At 40.7% G+C, this 16,098-nt stretch overlaps 2 protein-coding genes across 3 annotated transcripts; both read left to right on the top strand.

Annotated features, from left to right (window-relative positions):
• Positions 1 to 3,440: 3,440 nt before the first annotated feature.
• LOC114438850 (RING finger protein 223-like) lies at positions 3,441 to 4,162 on the top strand. The gene has a single exon (XM_028410454.1). The coding sequence runs from the start codon at positions 3,461 to 3,463 to the stop codon at positions 4,145 to 4,147; it is 687 nt and encodes a 228-aa protein (XP_028266255.1). The 5' UTR covers positions 3,441 to 3,460; the 3' UTR covers positions 4,148 to 4,162.
• A 5,110-nt stretch (positions 4,163 to 9,272) lies between these two features.
• Positions 9,273 to 15,250, top strand: LOC114439174 (RING finger protein 223-like). Of its 2 annotated transcripts, none has more exons than XM_028410978.1 (2): positions 9,273 to 9,576; positions 13,980 to 15,250. In XM_028410978.1, exon 2 carries the CDS (start codon positions 14,004 to 14,006, stop codon positions 14,700 to 14,702), a length of 699 nt encoding a protein of 232 aa, XP_028266779.1. In that variant the 5' UTR covers positions 9,273 to 9,576; positions 13,980 to 14,003; the 3' UTR covers positions 14,703 to 15,250. The 2 variants fall into 2 exon arrangements, with proteins under 2 accessions (XP_028266779.1, XP_028266780.1); XM_028410979.1 differs by lacking the exon at positions 9,273 to 9,576 and adding an exon at positions 9,634 to 10,119.
• The last annotated feature ends 848 nt before the right edge of the window (positions 15,251 to 16,098 follow it).

The raw sequence follows: 16,098 nt of genomic DNA, 5'->3' as shown, positions 1-16,098 counted from the left end.
AACCCAACTGTGATCCTACACATGTCCCTAAACTCTACAGAAATGCAACCACCTTGTGATTGAAAGGTGTAATCCCAGCCTGATAGGCAGGTTTCACACCAGTAAAACCTTCTGCTGAGACACAATGTATCATGATGCTCCCACAGACCCACCCACTGAGCTCCTGCACCACATATAAACCATGCTTCCCCACCAAACAGAACTGATGAAGCTGCTTGAAGGGGGCAGAGAAACGTCTTCCAAGTCCAGTTGCCTTGCTTCAACCTTCTGAATGTATCATGATACTGTTTATATATATATATCACTATAACTCACTAAATATTCCAATGTTAAAAAAAGAAGCCAGTGAACCAAAGCTGTGTTTAGGGCAGGCTAACAGCAGGTAGCTGCTTATCATATTCGGTCAAATAGGACTGAAGCAAGAAAAAAAACCCTGAGCATATTGATTTAGGCAGGAGTGTACACATATGTCACAGTGTAAACAGCTGGTTATCTCTTCTATGTTATAAGTTATCGTCCACATATACTGCGTCTTAATTTTGTAGAAATAATGGACACAATAGCTCTACAGACAGCAGAGGAGGGAACTTTCAAAGCTCTTTCGATGTATTTTCACTCACTGCTTGGTTACTTTAGAAAAAGGAGACCTTTTACAACATGTTATGTTATATTATTGCTTATGTGGTGAACAGTCCTGTCCTGACCGGTAGATTTCGCATGCTTTTATTCACATCACCTCACATGGGTGCATAAAAACATCAAAAACACATGACGTGTTTTAAGTATAATATTCCAGGAATTAAACTTACTGTGTAACTATCTTGAATTTAGGCAGAAAAACACTTAACGTGTGTTTGTGGAAATAAGAATTCGTCATGATCCACAGGAAGCTTTTCGCTTTGTCACTGACTGTAGGAAGGACAAATGTCCAGTAAAGGACCACACCTTGATAAGTCACATTCAATTTGAGCAGTAGGGAAATTGAGTCAGTGTTCAAGGCAGGCTTTATAGTGATAACACAGAGTAATTATAAAGAAGAATCCGTCCTTATCCAACTAAAGCATGTATGAGTTCAGCATGATGAAGAGAGGGACTCGGCAGTGCAGGAATGTCAAGGGTAGATGGAGCGATTAAACGGAGAACAAGCGGAGACTTTGTGTTGATGGGAGAAATGGGGCAAGACCAGCCCCGAGGGCACATAGGGCGGAGAACACCTGTGCTCTGACATCCTCCATCCTCAACGCTCGAAAACACACAGCCTCCTTCACCTTATAGTGGCTTTTGATGGCAAACTCCCCAACAGGCTAACATGTAATATTCTCATGGAGGTGATCGGACAATTATTTGTGTAAACCTGCTGTTGGTTTCTGCCACACAGGTGTGAACAAAAAGTCACATTAACAAAGCAGCCTGTGTTTAAGCTAAATACTGGTTACACACACACACACACACACACACTAGGCCTGTGCAAAATCGTATCGTGTGCAATTAATCGTCTGAAATCGTCATTAATTGTCACCGATTAATATTTGCTGATTCGGCGATTAGGCCTCGTCAGATGACGCATTTTTGTGTGCGACTACTCTCACCATCACCTGCAAGCGCGCACATGTGAGCCCACAATAACAATAATGGCGGAAGGCAGTGGTGTTCAGTTAAATGATGCGGAGCAGCACGTTCCTAACAGAGGTTCAACGTCTGTCACCATAAGTCGGGGCACGAAGAAAGCCAAAGAAAGCGCGACCAGGCCACAACGCCGGCTACAGCTGTAGTATATAGTGCCGCGCATGCGTACGCGACATGCATTAGGTGTGGAGCGTGGCGCGTTGGTTGTTGCCATAGTAACTTTATGTTTACTCGTATCAAAGGAATGAATTCCGACAGGAGAAGCTGCCTCCCGATCTTTATTTAAGGACTCCACAGCAACACAGGAAACATTACAACAGCGAAGTCTCCTCCAGCAGATATTAGAAAGAATTCCACTCAGCCGAAAATCTGCGATACGTTCACGACCAAACTAAGCGCTGTAAGGAAGTAACATTGATTCACACACACATACATTTAAATGTGGAATTGTCCGGTTTGTTTGTAATTAGTTTGATTGCTGCAAGCCAATTTCAGCCATTCAACTATCAAAATGTTCATCTCACATTTTGAGTCAACTTCAAGTTTTTTTCAAAAAATTTTAATTTTTTAAATATTAAGCAATTTCTGCGTCATTTTTAACATGGGAGTCTATAAGGAGAGCCCGTCAACATGGGTCATCTGCCAAATGTATCTCCCTCCTAAAAATTTCAAGCTACAGACTCCATTTTAGTCTTGAAACGCTCATTAGATGCTGCTCTATCAAACTTGTATTCAGAATTTTCTAATTCCGAATCGTTTCCGCGCGCCAGGCTTTCAAAGTTGGAGTGGTTTTTGAGGTCTCCTCTGCTGAATTGCTCTGATTCTCCAGCAATTCAGAGCAATGCTTCAGCTGCAGCAATCAAACTTGCATTTTCTTCAGGAAATGCTCTTTCCTTTGTTTTTTCTGCTGCTGTTCTACAGTATGAGTGAAAACATGCACTAGTGTGGGACATATTCCAGTCACAGCTTAATTTGCACAGACACATTTTTTTAACTTGAAATAATCACTGATGTGAATTTTCTGAACTTATTTGTCCTGTTTAATTTTAATGTTGATATGCAGTGCTTTGTGACCTTAAGATAAGAACATTTGAAGGAGGAGTTTGAAGCAGTTTGTGCATTGTGCATCAGCTTAACCTGTCAGAACGAAGTAGTTAACCTTACTGATGATTTGTCAGTATCATTTTTGAACAATGTAGCAATTTAGAGTCAGAAACATGTTGTGCAATTGTCATCAATTAATCATCAAATTAATCATTATCGGCTAAATGCCACAACTATTCGTGATTAGTTTTTTTGCCAATATCGTCCAACCCTAGTTTAACCTCAATACTCAAATACTGGTTACACACACACCGAAACAAGCTTGAGGCAAGAACTCCTTTTGTATGTATTCACATGCTGCGTTTCTTATTCTAATGTGCAAAATATAAAGTGCACTCAGTCAGGCTCTTATCTTTATTTTCTTCCGAACATTCTGCAGCTGTGTTAATCACATCAACATGCAACAGTCAGCACAGTGAGACGTTGTTTTTTTTTTATTTTTAGCATAGAGAATTATGTCACTTATTGTCGCTTGTTTATGAAATGTGGTCATCCTAACTGAGAACACGGTGTCCATCTGAACATCAGCACCTGTCATGAAGATGTGCAGGACTGCCCACACACAACGCACAGTGGGGTGGGCGTCCGTTCCACTCCTGTCTTGACATGTCACTTACTCAGTTGTTTGTGCCTGCTGCTGTTAGCATTTTTGCATCACTCCTGTGGCTGTATTACTCATTGACAGGGTGATCTTTTATCTTTTTAGATAAACCAGAAGCTAAAAGACAAGATGGAACAGCCTCATCAGGTTTGGCATGTACCATTGCCCCCTCAAGAAGTGCATCAGGAGCTACAAAGCAGGGTGTCGGTAGCGAACCAGCCCGAGTGCTCCATCTGCTTCACCGCATACGACAATGTCTTTAAAACACCCAAGCAGCTGGAGTGCACGCACACCTTCTGTCTAGAATGCCTTTCCCGCTTCATGGTGGTCTTGTTGACCGAACATGACGGTAATGGAGGCCGCACGTACCTCTCTTGCCCCTTCTGCCGTCACCCCACTATGCTGCCAGAGGAGGGACCCCCGGCCCTGACCACCAACCACGAGGTCCTCCGCAACCTGCCCAGCCATCAGCAGGAGGAGGAGCCTGTATGGCTGGAAGGGCAGAAGCTGTGCTACAAAAGCTCCGGCCCAAACGCAGGCTCTGGGGCCCCTGACAGCCCCACTGACTTCAGCATCTGCATTGACATTGGACCCAGCAAGACGGTGGATCCTCCTATGCAGACAAGACAGCAGACTAACCTGATGGACAGGCCGACAGACTGGAAGAGGACACTCATCTACATTGTGCTTATTATTCTACTTGTTGTGGTTGTGTTGTGGCCCCTGATGTGTATAGTCAACACAGGGAGCATGGGCGGTGAGAATGTGTTAAAATTTGTTAAATCTGGATTTGGTTATTGGAACACTCAACTGTGAGCTTTGTACTGCTAACACTAGTGCCCTCAGGTGGTGGTGTGAATCATTACAAGAACATGCCACATGGGGGCACTGTCTCCACATGATTGTGCAGATGCACAGAGCACCCTGCTCAGAGATGTCTGCACAGCAGCAGTGCAGACTCACATAAACAAATCAGATTCTTTATTAAATGGACAATTACGTCAATATCAACAGATTTGACGTAGAGAGTGTAGACATTTAAAAAAAAATAAAGGTTGTTGAAAAATACCACAAACTCATTGTTAATCTGTGAGCCTTCTTCAGTTTTCCATAAAGAACATTAACAAAACATAACAATGGCTGCATGTTGATTCATTATGCATTATCTAAACAAAGCTTCAATGGGGGCTCAACAAAACAGACCTTTTAAATGAATAGAGTTATTTGGCCATTGTCACCGCTGTGCTTCAGTTTGATGCACATACACGCTGGTCCGGTGTGTATTGACAGATTCATTAAAACAACAATGTAGTCTGCTTGTCTGAAGCGATAAAGACTCAGAGGCAAATTTACACTTCTTTTCTATCTGTTCTTTGTAGATAAACAGTACTGAATGATTGCGCGAGGATTATAACACTCAAATCGAGGTCAATAGATAAAATGTCTAATAATAGGTCTGTGGAAAATATAAAGATAGTGCTAAATGAATACTTTTTAAATACTTTCATAATAAATGTGAGTTGCTGATGCAGAGTTGTGCCAAAATCAGAGACTGGATCTTCCGTGGTACTCGCAGAATGTGAATAGTTTGCAGTTTTTTTTTTGCACAAGCAGTCCAAACTTGCGTGAATGTGTTGCTCACACTGTTACATTCACAGCACTGTGACAGCAGCAGCAAGTTATTTAACCTTGACAAGACACTAGGATCCAACAAAATGCATTATCCCTAGAAATTCAGAGAAACAGACTAAATGGCTGGAGAGACGTGCGGTTAATATGAATACAAGGTGTAATTCTGCTGCTACGCCCACGCATTGTGTGATCATTGTTTACTTTGATGGAAACAAACTGTGCTCGGGTTTATTTGATTATCTGACCAGTACATCTGTGGCATGGGCCAACTGTATTATTCTGTGATGGATGGATGGATGCAGACAGACAAACAGAGTAACTGGTGCATTTCCATAGAACTCCAGATATAATTCATCTGTTCATGGGCAAGCTATGACTGCTTTATCCGCTTTCCAGAGAAGCTCGATCTTCTCAAATTTCACCATGATAATGATTCTGTGTTGTTCATTGTTATTTTTCTTTTCTCAGTAGGAAGTATTTAAGTATTGGCATGACTGCATGAATAAACATGTGAAACCAGAAGATTTGACTTGAAAAGAAAAAGCATCTGAGACTTCCTTCTGTGTCACATTCTGACTGTACACCTATTCTTCAATCCTTGCCTTTGTAACTTCTGATAAGTGTAACCATTCATTGTTTTACAGTTAAACATTTTTAACACTTGAATATTTTTCAATGCCACCGACTGCTGGAAGCTGGAAAACCATTAAACTTTCAACAAAAGTCTTTTTTTTTCTCTCCATCTTGATTGAAATCAGCTATCGCAATCTGGAATCAGAAATGAACAAATTTGATTCAATATACAGCAACCAAAAGCTAAATTTAAATCATTTATAACCACATCAAAGTAGGGAAACGCACACTTTAGCCGATAAAATCATTTTTAACAGCAGTATGTTGCTGCATTGGAAGGTTATAAAATCTCTGAGAGGAAGACACTGGAGAGCGAGCTTTAAATGTCACAAGCAACTGAGGGACCATGGGAAGGTGTCATTTTTAAATGACCTTAATGTTCATAATAAATCACCCCCTACATGTAAATGCATTCAAATTCTTAGCAGTGAATCTGGGGAGTCTGTCATTTACAAACAAACAGGACACTAGTGCTGATTCAAAAATAACTTCTGGTAATAAAATTGATAAGCTGGATCCAAACCACACAACACACCTTTGGAAAAATACAATGTGTGTGTTTGTGTGTGTGTGAGAGAGAGAGAGAGAGAGAGAGAGAGGGTCAACAGGTTCATTTTAGAACATATCATCATTTTCCGATCATTATTTTGAATGAATGCAACAATGCTTAAAATTGACTCAGCAAAAAATAGATCTATAAAAAGCCACATGTTGACAGTAAAGGTTGGTCACTTCACACCAAACATAAATATTCCATGGAGTCAGTCCAAAATGTGTTATGTAACGCTAATTCTTAGAAGTCTGAAAAAAGCAGTAGCACGTAATGTGTTTTGGGTTGAACTTATCTTTGTATGCGAGGAAGCCAAACACAACCTCTGAGGACGTGTTTGTGACTTTCTTAACAACAATGGCAAAGTGACACTGATAAATGAGAAATATGAAGAGGATATAGTTTTTTATCTTCCTAGGCAAATGACTGAGGGGAAACACTACAGTGAAGAGCGGCGTGGACAAAGATGGTTCGATAAGGAACGTGACTTGTTTTGCAGTTGTGGATCATAAAGATAAGCCGAGGACCTAAAGTGGCTTAGAGTAAATTGTAAAAGTGACTCCTTGTAAACCAATATTGATCATGATTTCCTGTTGTATTTTAAAGCCACTTTAAAACCACACCTTCTTTCTGTGGCCGATTTCAAAATAGGTGAACTGGACTAAAATCTAGTGTGCAGCATTTATGATAAAGTTTGTTTTTACAGTCTGCATAGACTCAAATATAAAATACATTTTCAACCATATTTATGGAGAATAGACACTAGAGCACATTTTTGCTCCAAACTGAACCCCGGCCTGTTTGTTCTGCTAACATGCACTGCAGCCCCCCCCTACATCTCACACACAACATTTACTGAATGTAGGATATTATTACATTTCAGCAGTGACCTTTTCTCAGCTCGCTTTGTTGACAGTAAAGAGAAAAGACGTAGACAGGAAGAGTAAACACACAGGGTGCCTTCACCTGGAACGTTTCAGAAAAACTTTTTATCTTTGACTATGGAAATATTGATGTAATGCTGAGCTGCAGAGAACCAGATGGGTGTCATTGGAAGAGAATGGGGGGGGGGGGGGATCACCTTGAAGTGGCTGACATGCTTCACCTCTCATTATCAGCATATCAGACAGTATATTTATTAGTATGTGTATCCCTATTATCTAAATATTGTGTCCTTATCTGCTGTTGCCCTGATTTACTCACAACGTCATATATTTAATATAAATAACAAAACGTTTCACAAGACAAACACAATAAATATATTCAAATGAAAGTGTGTATAATTAGATGTAAGAAAAATGAATTTTGGGACATTTTAATTGATAGATGTGGAGTTCTAAAAAAATATGTTTATTAATCTCCATAGGGGTAAATTAACTATGAGTCTTATCTCCATTTCCCCTTGTTTGCTGAAGGCTTAAATACTAAAGGAAACATTTTAGATCAATAATGAGCATTTATCATCTAATATCCAGGAGTTTTTCCTGGAGAGTGTGGGTGTGTTGAGTAAACTATCACAACAACATCATGTGACTTTTATGTGATTTTTATAGCACTCCTTATGTTTAACTAGTCAGCTCCTGTGTTTCAAGATTCTTTTCAGTCTAGTATGAATTTAACTTTCTGATATTTATATATATTTATATAACACTGTTACATTACTATCTCTCATTATCATCATTGCTATCAGCTATCAAGGAATATAAATGGTGATTATTAAACCTGTTGATTAAATCATTTGACAGTGTTTACATTAGTATTATTAGTGTCTGCGGTGATATTCCTGATCCATTAGCTGTCCTTTACTTTCTTTTATGCAAGAGGCAGTGCGGAGCTAACGTTCATCTGATTAATTGATAAAACACTGATTAGATAATTTAGATGCCACATTCAAATACACACAAAAAAAACTTTGTATTTCACCAACATCCAGTTGTATTTGGTGTTTTTGGAAACTTTTTTTTTAATAGTTACATGTTGATCCTACAGGTAAACAGGTCAATATCATCAACCCAGTGTACATACACACACACACACACTGGCTGATCCAGATGAAAGAGTGCATGTTTTTTCTCTGCAGACGTCTGCAGAGCAGCAAAGATTTCACCCTCTGTGACTTGATGTTTACAAATGTGAATAATTTTTTGCTCTTTACTGTTTGAGTAAATGTCAGTTCAAGTGAACAGTCAGCATTGTGTCATTATACGGCCCAGCTACACACACAGCGCCCCTGCTCACGTGTATCCCTGACTCACTGCGGCTTCATACTTTCACCCAACCACCCACTAAATCTCTGACATGTTTATTATGAAGCCAAGATGGCATATTCCAGGAAGAGAAATAAAACATTTGATTGTATATACCTGCTCCTTCCTCAAAGCACTCACAGCCCAACGCCCAATAAATGACTTTGCTGATATGATACGGCAGTATTTGTGCTGGGTTACTAAATAACTGAGTCAGTTAGGCAGCTGTTATTGGAGAGACATGCTAGTGTTAATGGCCCATAGCCATTAGTCATTACCATAAACATAAAATGAGTAATCAAATAAAACATCCAAGACACATCCTTACGAGCAGGAAAAATGTCACTTTTTATATTTATTTTGAAGTTAATCTTGAATCATCTGTTTAACTCTGACATCATTTTTGTCATTTCAAGGCTCTTTTCCCTAATGAAGGATAAGAGGAAATGTTTTTAAATGACTCTGTGATGTGTCATGCTGGCCAGCAGTGGAAACAGAGCCTATTCTCATACAGTGGGCTGATAGTCCTGTATCACCACCTGTTACCTTATCACTGACTAAATGGAAATGAATTCTTGCTGGCTTGTGTGTGTGTTTAATGTTGTACCATAATGTCTGTCTAATTTAATTTCCTTTTTTTAAACAACTGACTGGTTTGTGTGGAGTCCTTTTGTGTGTTGCATTGTGAGTGTGTTGTTGTGTAGGAAGAGGTGTGGAGGTAAAAGATATCAATATAGAAAGACTGGCTGAGGTGAATGTGTATTACCCCCCCCCCCCCCCTCATCCTTCCCTCCCCCTCTCCCTCCCCGTCTCCCTCCTCCTCCTCCTCCTCCTCCCCGCCTCTAGACACCACCTCAAGGCCAAGACTTTGTCTGAGGACATTTGCATAGAGTGCTAAAAAGGGAGCCGACAGAGCAGGAGCAGGTGATATTGGCCAACGGACACTGAGGAAGGAGGAACCTGAAGCTGACACTGACACAGCAAGCTATTAGTCAGCCTTTGTACACACACACTCACACACACAACACCTGCAACTCCAGAAGAGCACAGAGGAGGACCTCAGCCTGTGAGGAGGCACAGTTAAAATCAGTCAGTTGACTTTGGCTTGAGAAAAATGCATTCTCCAGTGAGCTGAGGACAGCCTGAACATACCCAGCCAGGATCATCTGACATCATCTAAACAGGTAAACTCAACCTTTGCCCTAAATGATGCCTTCATGCTTTGTGTGTTTTTGTGACTTGGCATACTAAAAAGATTGTAAGTTAGACTGAAAAACTCTAAAGTCATTTAACAAAAAATCTGTGTTTTTGTTGTAAAATAACTATTAGTGCAGCAGCACATGTGGCTTACATCCATCAAACGCCCTGAGTGAGTGTGCACAGTTTCCAGTTTCATTGTTTTTTTTGTGTTGCTCATGTTCAGTTAAACTGCCAGCAGTACCCCCCCCCCCCACACACACACACACACACCAACCCCCACCAACACCAACTGCCTGTTGTACTACACACACACACACCCCTTAGTTAAACGTCAGGTAGCTCGAGTTTCATTTATCTTTAAAGAACAGGTAGTGCAGCATTGTGGATGACAGTTGAGCAGATAGCATGGCGGCAGGTAGACACATATGGAGTTTAAATTAAAAATGTTATTTTTTATTTTTTGACTAAGCAGCGATTTGCACACAAATGGGTCAGTGGGGCAGGATGAGGCAGAGAACTGAACAAAGGTAATAAAGAACCCAGCCCCTTGTTGGAAGTTATTTTGAGTTAAGTAAGTTAATATTTGACTATGACTGTACAGTATAAGTTTCGGTTTGACCCTGAAGCCTTTTGGATGGTCTTTGGTGTTTCACAAAAAAATATATATATATATCACTATAACTCACTAAATATTCCAATGTTAAAAAAAAGAAGCCAGTGAACCAAAGCTGTGTTTAGGGCAGGCTAACAGCAGGTAGCTGCTTATCATATTAGGTCAAATAGGACTGAAGCAAGAAAAAAAACCCTGAGCATATTGATTTAGGCAGGAGTGTACACATATGTCACAGTAAACAGCTGGTTACCTCTTCTATGTTATAAGTTATCGTCCACATATACTGCGTCTTAATTTTGTAGAAATAATGGACACAATAGCTCTACAGACAGCAGAGGAGGGAACTTTCAAAGCTCTTTCAATACATTTTCACTCACTGCTTGGTTACTTTAGAAAAAGGAGACCTTTTACAACATGTTATGTTATATTATGTGGTGAACAGTCCTGTCCTGACCGGTAGATTTTGCATGCTTTTATTCACATCACCTCACATGGGTGCATAAAAACATCAATTGCCTTTAACATTTCTAATTAAGATGAGTAGGGAGCGTTCCCTTTGACTGACCAGGATATTCAAAACTGTTAACCTTTAACTAAGAAAGTATATAGGTATATTTATACCTCTCACAGAAAATGTAAGAACTGTGATGTTTTTATCAGTTACTGATACTTACAGAAAATAAAGGCCTGCAGAAGTTTTGCAGTGCGGTGTCATTAGGAGAACCACAGCCTGATCCTCTAGTTTGAATTGTAAATTGTCAATGTGAGACCTTTGTTGTTTTGGTCCTTGTTTGGTGGCTTTCTGCTCTGCAGGTGAACTTTTTTTCATTTTAAGACCTTGAGCTGGCTCTCTGTGACCCATGAAAAACATGTATTAGTGGGGTGTTGGCTACTTTAACCAGTTCTGTGAAACCCCCGGCTGTGCTTCATACCTGAATTTCTTTATTGGGTCCTTTAGTTAAAGCAAAGTGGTCTAATTACGCCTGCAGGGGGAGTGAACAAAGGGTCACATGACGTGTTTTAAGTATAATATTCCAGGAATTAATCTTACTGTGTAACTATTTGAACTTGAATTTAAGCAGAAAAACACTTAACGTGTGTTTGTGGAAATAAGAATTCGTCATGATCCACAGGAAGCTTTTCGCTTTGTCACTGACTGTAGGAAGGACAAATGTCCAGTAAAGGACCACACCTTGATAAGTCACATTCAATTTGAGCAGTAGGGAAATTGAGTCAGTGTTCAAGGCAGGCTTTATAGTGATAACACAGAGTAATTATAAAGAAGAATCCGTCCTTATCCAACTAAAGCATGTATGAGTTCAGCATGATGAAGAGAGGGACTCGGCAGTGCAGGAATGTCAAGGGTAGATGGAGCGATTAAACGGAGAACAAGCGGAGACTTTGTGTTGATGGGAGAAATGGGGCAAGACCAGCCCCGAGGGCACATAGGGCGGAGAACACCTGTGCTCTGACATCCTCCATCCTCAACGCTCGAAAACACACAGCCTCCTTCACCTTATAGTGGCTTTTGATGGCAAACTCCCCAACAGGCTAACATGTAATATTCTCATGGAGGTGATCGGACAATTATTTGTGTAAACCTGCTGTTGGTTTCTGCCACACAGGTGTGAACAAAAAGTCACATTAACAAAGCAGCCTGTGTTTAAGCTAAATACTGGTTACACACACACACACACACACACACACACACACACACACACACACACACACAAGGCCTGTGCAAAATCGTATCGTGTGCAATTAATCGTCTGAAATCGTCATTCATCATCATGATGACGCATTTTTGTGTGCGACTACTCTCACCATCACCTGCAATCGCGCACATGTGAGCCCACAATAACAATAATGGCGGAAGGCAGTGGTGTTCAGTTAAATGATGCGGAGCAGCACGTTCCTAACAGAGGTTCAACGTCTGTCACCATAAGTCGGGGCACGAAGAAAGCCGAAGAAAGCGCGACCAGGCCACAACGCCGGCTACAGCTGTAGTATATAGTGCCGCGCATGCGTACGCGACATGCATTAGGTGTGAAGCGTGGCGCGTTGGTTGTTGCCATAGTAACTTTATGTTTACTCGTATCAAAGGAATGAACTCCGACAGGAGAAGCTGCCTCCCGATCTTTATTTAAGGACTCCACAGCAACACAGGAAACACTACAACAGCGAAGTCTCCTCCAGCAGATATTAGAAAGAATTCCACTCAGCCGAAAATCTGCGATACGTTCACGACCAAACTAAGCGCTGTAAGGAAGTAACATTGATTCACACACACATACATTTAAATGTGTCCGGTTTGTTTGTAATTAGTTTGATTGCTGCAAGCCAATTTCAGCCATTCAACTATCAAAATGTTCATCTCACATTCTGAGTCAACTTCAAGTTTTTTTCAAAAAATTTAAATCTATAAGGAGAGCCCGTCAACATGGGTCACCTGCCAAATGTATCTCCCTCCTAAAAATTTCAAGCTACAGACTCCATTTTAGTCTTGAAACGCTCATTAGATGCTGCTCTATCAAACTTGTATTCAGAATTTTCTAATTCCGAATTGTTTCCGCGCGCCAGGCTTTCAAAGTTGGAGTGGTTTTTGAGGTCTCCTCTGCTGAATTGCTCTGATTCTCCAGCAATTCAGAGCAATGCTTCAGCTGCAGCAATCAAACTTGCATTTTCTTCAGGAAATGCTCTTTCCTTTGTTTTTTCTGCTGCTGTTCTACAGTATGAGTGAAAACATGCACTAGTGTGGGACATATTCCAGTCACAGCTTAATTTGCACAGACACATTTTTTTTAACTTGAAATAATCACTGATGTGAATTTTCTGAACTTATTTGTCCTGTTTAATTTTAATGTTGATATGCAGTGCTTTGTGACCTTAAGATAAGAACATTTGAAGGAGGAGTTTGAAGCAGTTTGTGCATTGTGCATCAGCTTAACCTGTCAGAACGAAGTAGTTAACCTTACTGATGATTTGTCAGTATCATTTTTGAACAATGTGGCGATTTAGAGTCAGAAACATGTTGTGCAATTGTCATCAATTAATCATCAAATTAATCATTATCGGCTAAATGCCACAACTATTCGTGATTAGTTTTTTTGCCAATATCGTCCAACCCTAGTTTAACCTCAATACTCAAATACTGGTTACACACACACCGAAACAAGCTTGAGGCAAGAACTCCTTTTGTATGTATTCACATGCTGCGTTTCTTATTCTAATGTGCAAAATATAAAGTGCACTCAGTCAGGCTCTTATCTTTATTTTCTTCCGAACATTCTGCAGCTGTGTTAATCACATCAACATGCAACAGTCAGCACAGTGAGACGTTGTTTTTTTTTTATTTTTAGCATAGAGAATCATGTCACTTGTCGCTTGTTTATGAAATGTGGTCATCCTAACTGAGAACACGGTGTCCATCTGAACATCAGCACCTGTCATGAAGATGTGCAGGACTGCCCACACACAACGCACAGTGGGGTGGGCGTCCGTTCCACTCCTGTCTCGACATGTCACTTACTCAGTTGTTTGTGCCTGCTGCTGTTAGCGTTTTTGCATCACTCCTGTGGCTGTATTACTCATTGACAGGATGAACTCCTGTCAGCTTTGTAGTAACGTGTATGTGTGTGCTGAGCGAGGGTAAAAATAGATCAGAGAGTTCAGCTGGCCAGTGCAAAACATGCTGTAATTTGGTGGTTTCTCAGTTTTGCTAATAATGTCTTACTGTTTAAAAACTTATCTTTATTTTTTGTTTATTCTTTTTAGATAAACCAGAAGCTAAAAGACAAGATGGAACAGCCTCATCAGGTTTGGCATGTACCGTTTCCCCCTCAAGAAGTGCATCAGGAGCTACAAAGCAGGGTGTCGGTAGCGAACCAGCCCGAGTGCTCCATCTGCTTCACCGCATACGACAATGTCTTTAAAACACCCAAGCAGCTGGAGTGCACGCACACCTTCTGTCTAGAATGCCTTTCCCGCTTCATGGTGGTCTCGTTGACCGAACATGACGGTAATGGAGGCCGCACGTACCTCTCTTGCCCCTTCTGCCGTCACCCCACTATGCTGCCAGAGGAGGGACCCCCGGCCCTGACCACCAACCACGAGGTCCTCCACAACCTGCCCAGCCATCAGCAGAAGGAGGAGCCTGTATGGCTGGAAGGGCAGAAGCTGTGCTACAAAAGCTCCGGCCCAAACGCAGGCTCTGGGGCCCCTGACAGCCCCACTGACTTCAGCATCTGCATTGACATTGGAGCCAGCAAGACGGTGGATCCTCCTATGCAGACAAGACAGCAGACTAACCTGATGGACAGGCCGACAGACTGGAAGAGGACACTCGTCTACATTGTGCTCATTATTCTACTTGTTGTGGTTGTGTTGTGGCCCCTGATGTGTATAGTCAACACAGGGAGCATGCGCTGTGAGAATGTGTTAAGCCTATCAACCTGTCAACCTACACCACCACCAAGAGTGCCCATGACGACTGACTGAGCAAATAAAGATAATGCACATATCATTGTTCATGTTCTCATAATGTAAATTTGTTAAATCTGGATTTGGTTATTGCAACACTCAACTGTGAGCTTTGTACTGCTAACACTAGTGCCCTCAGGTGGTGGTGTGAATCATTACAAGAAATAAAGCAACAAACTTTCAGCTTCACACACTGCAGCTCCAACTCATCCGTATATAATAATATAGCAGCATACACAGCGACACATTAGCATTCACAAAGGCCAATTTTTATGCACTTTAATCCACACCTGTATTTTTAATACGATCAGTGTGTGTCGTCTAACAGGTCCAAAACAGTTGATTTCTTATCTGCTTAACATTCAGCTGCGTTTTCCTTCTGAAATTGAAAAGCTGCCTCGCAATATGATTGTCTGGCTCTGAATGGTCCATCAAAAGAGAATGAATGTAATCCTACGGTGCAAAACTAAAAGACTTCATACACTGTACAGATGATTGTGTGTTTTTATACGGTATGCCCTTTGTTTACAAAACTAATAATAAAAACAGCGAGGTAGTAACTCAGATCATGTTTCTGTTGTCTGTATTTGGATAAACTGGGTAGACACGGCGTCACTCCGACCCTCAATATCAACTCTTCATCTTAATTTTGATTTCAGTGACACTGTCACACTGAACATAACCTGTCCATGACTCAGCTTTTTTCTGTATTTAAAGTTTAACCATGACTGTAAACAATGTTCCAGGAAGTCCTTAAGTTCAACACAAATGTGAGCCCTGCAGTCCAACTTCAGCTTTATCTGACACCTAAAAAAAAAAATCAAGGCAACTTCCTATGAAGATGAAGGAGGGGTTTGCGTTTTTATTGTTGTGGCTTTAAGGTTCATATGAAGAGGAAATGAGCAGCGGGCAGTGACTGGTTACCAGCAGTGACAGCAGTTCTGGGATTGTTTTTATATTGTGCGTCAGACTGTCTGAGAGGAGTGTCAACATCACAATATGACGTCTGCTCACGGGTTTATGAGTTACAGAGAACATGTCTGTGTTGTGATGACTTCATCTGTTCTGTAACTTCAAACACTATATGATCTTATTTTTGGTCTCCTCCCTCCTCTTTGGTCTGGGGTAGTTTGTTTGATCTTATATTGTGATCATTATAAAAAAATAATATCTATATAAGGCCATGGTTTTAAGTATTAAAAAAATTATTATGACTTTTTGCACACACAACATTTGCACATTTTTGGATATCCTGTGCCACATAAAGAAAAGCAATATAAGATATAGAAATATTAAACTGTATTTCTATATTTTAAAATTGAGGCAATTTATTTTAGTTTAGGGGGAAAATGATTTGAACCCCTGCTGATATTGTACGTTTGCCCACTAACACAGAAATGATCAGTCTATTCAA

Source organism: Parambassis ranga, chromosome 7 (assembly GCF_900634625.1).
Source record: "Parambassis ranga chromosome 7, fParRan2.1, whole genome shotgun sequence".
NCBI lineage: Eukaryota > Metazoa > Chordata > Actinopteri > Ambassidae > Parambassis > Parambassis ranga.
This window is presented reverse-complemented; position numbering and strand designations above follow the sequence as displayed.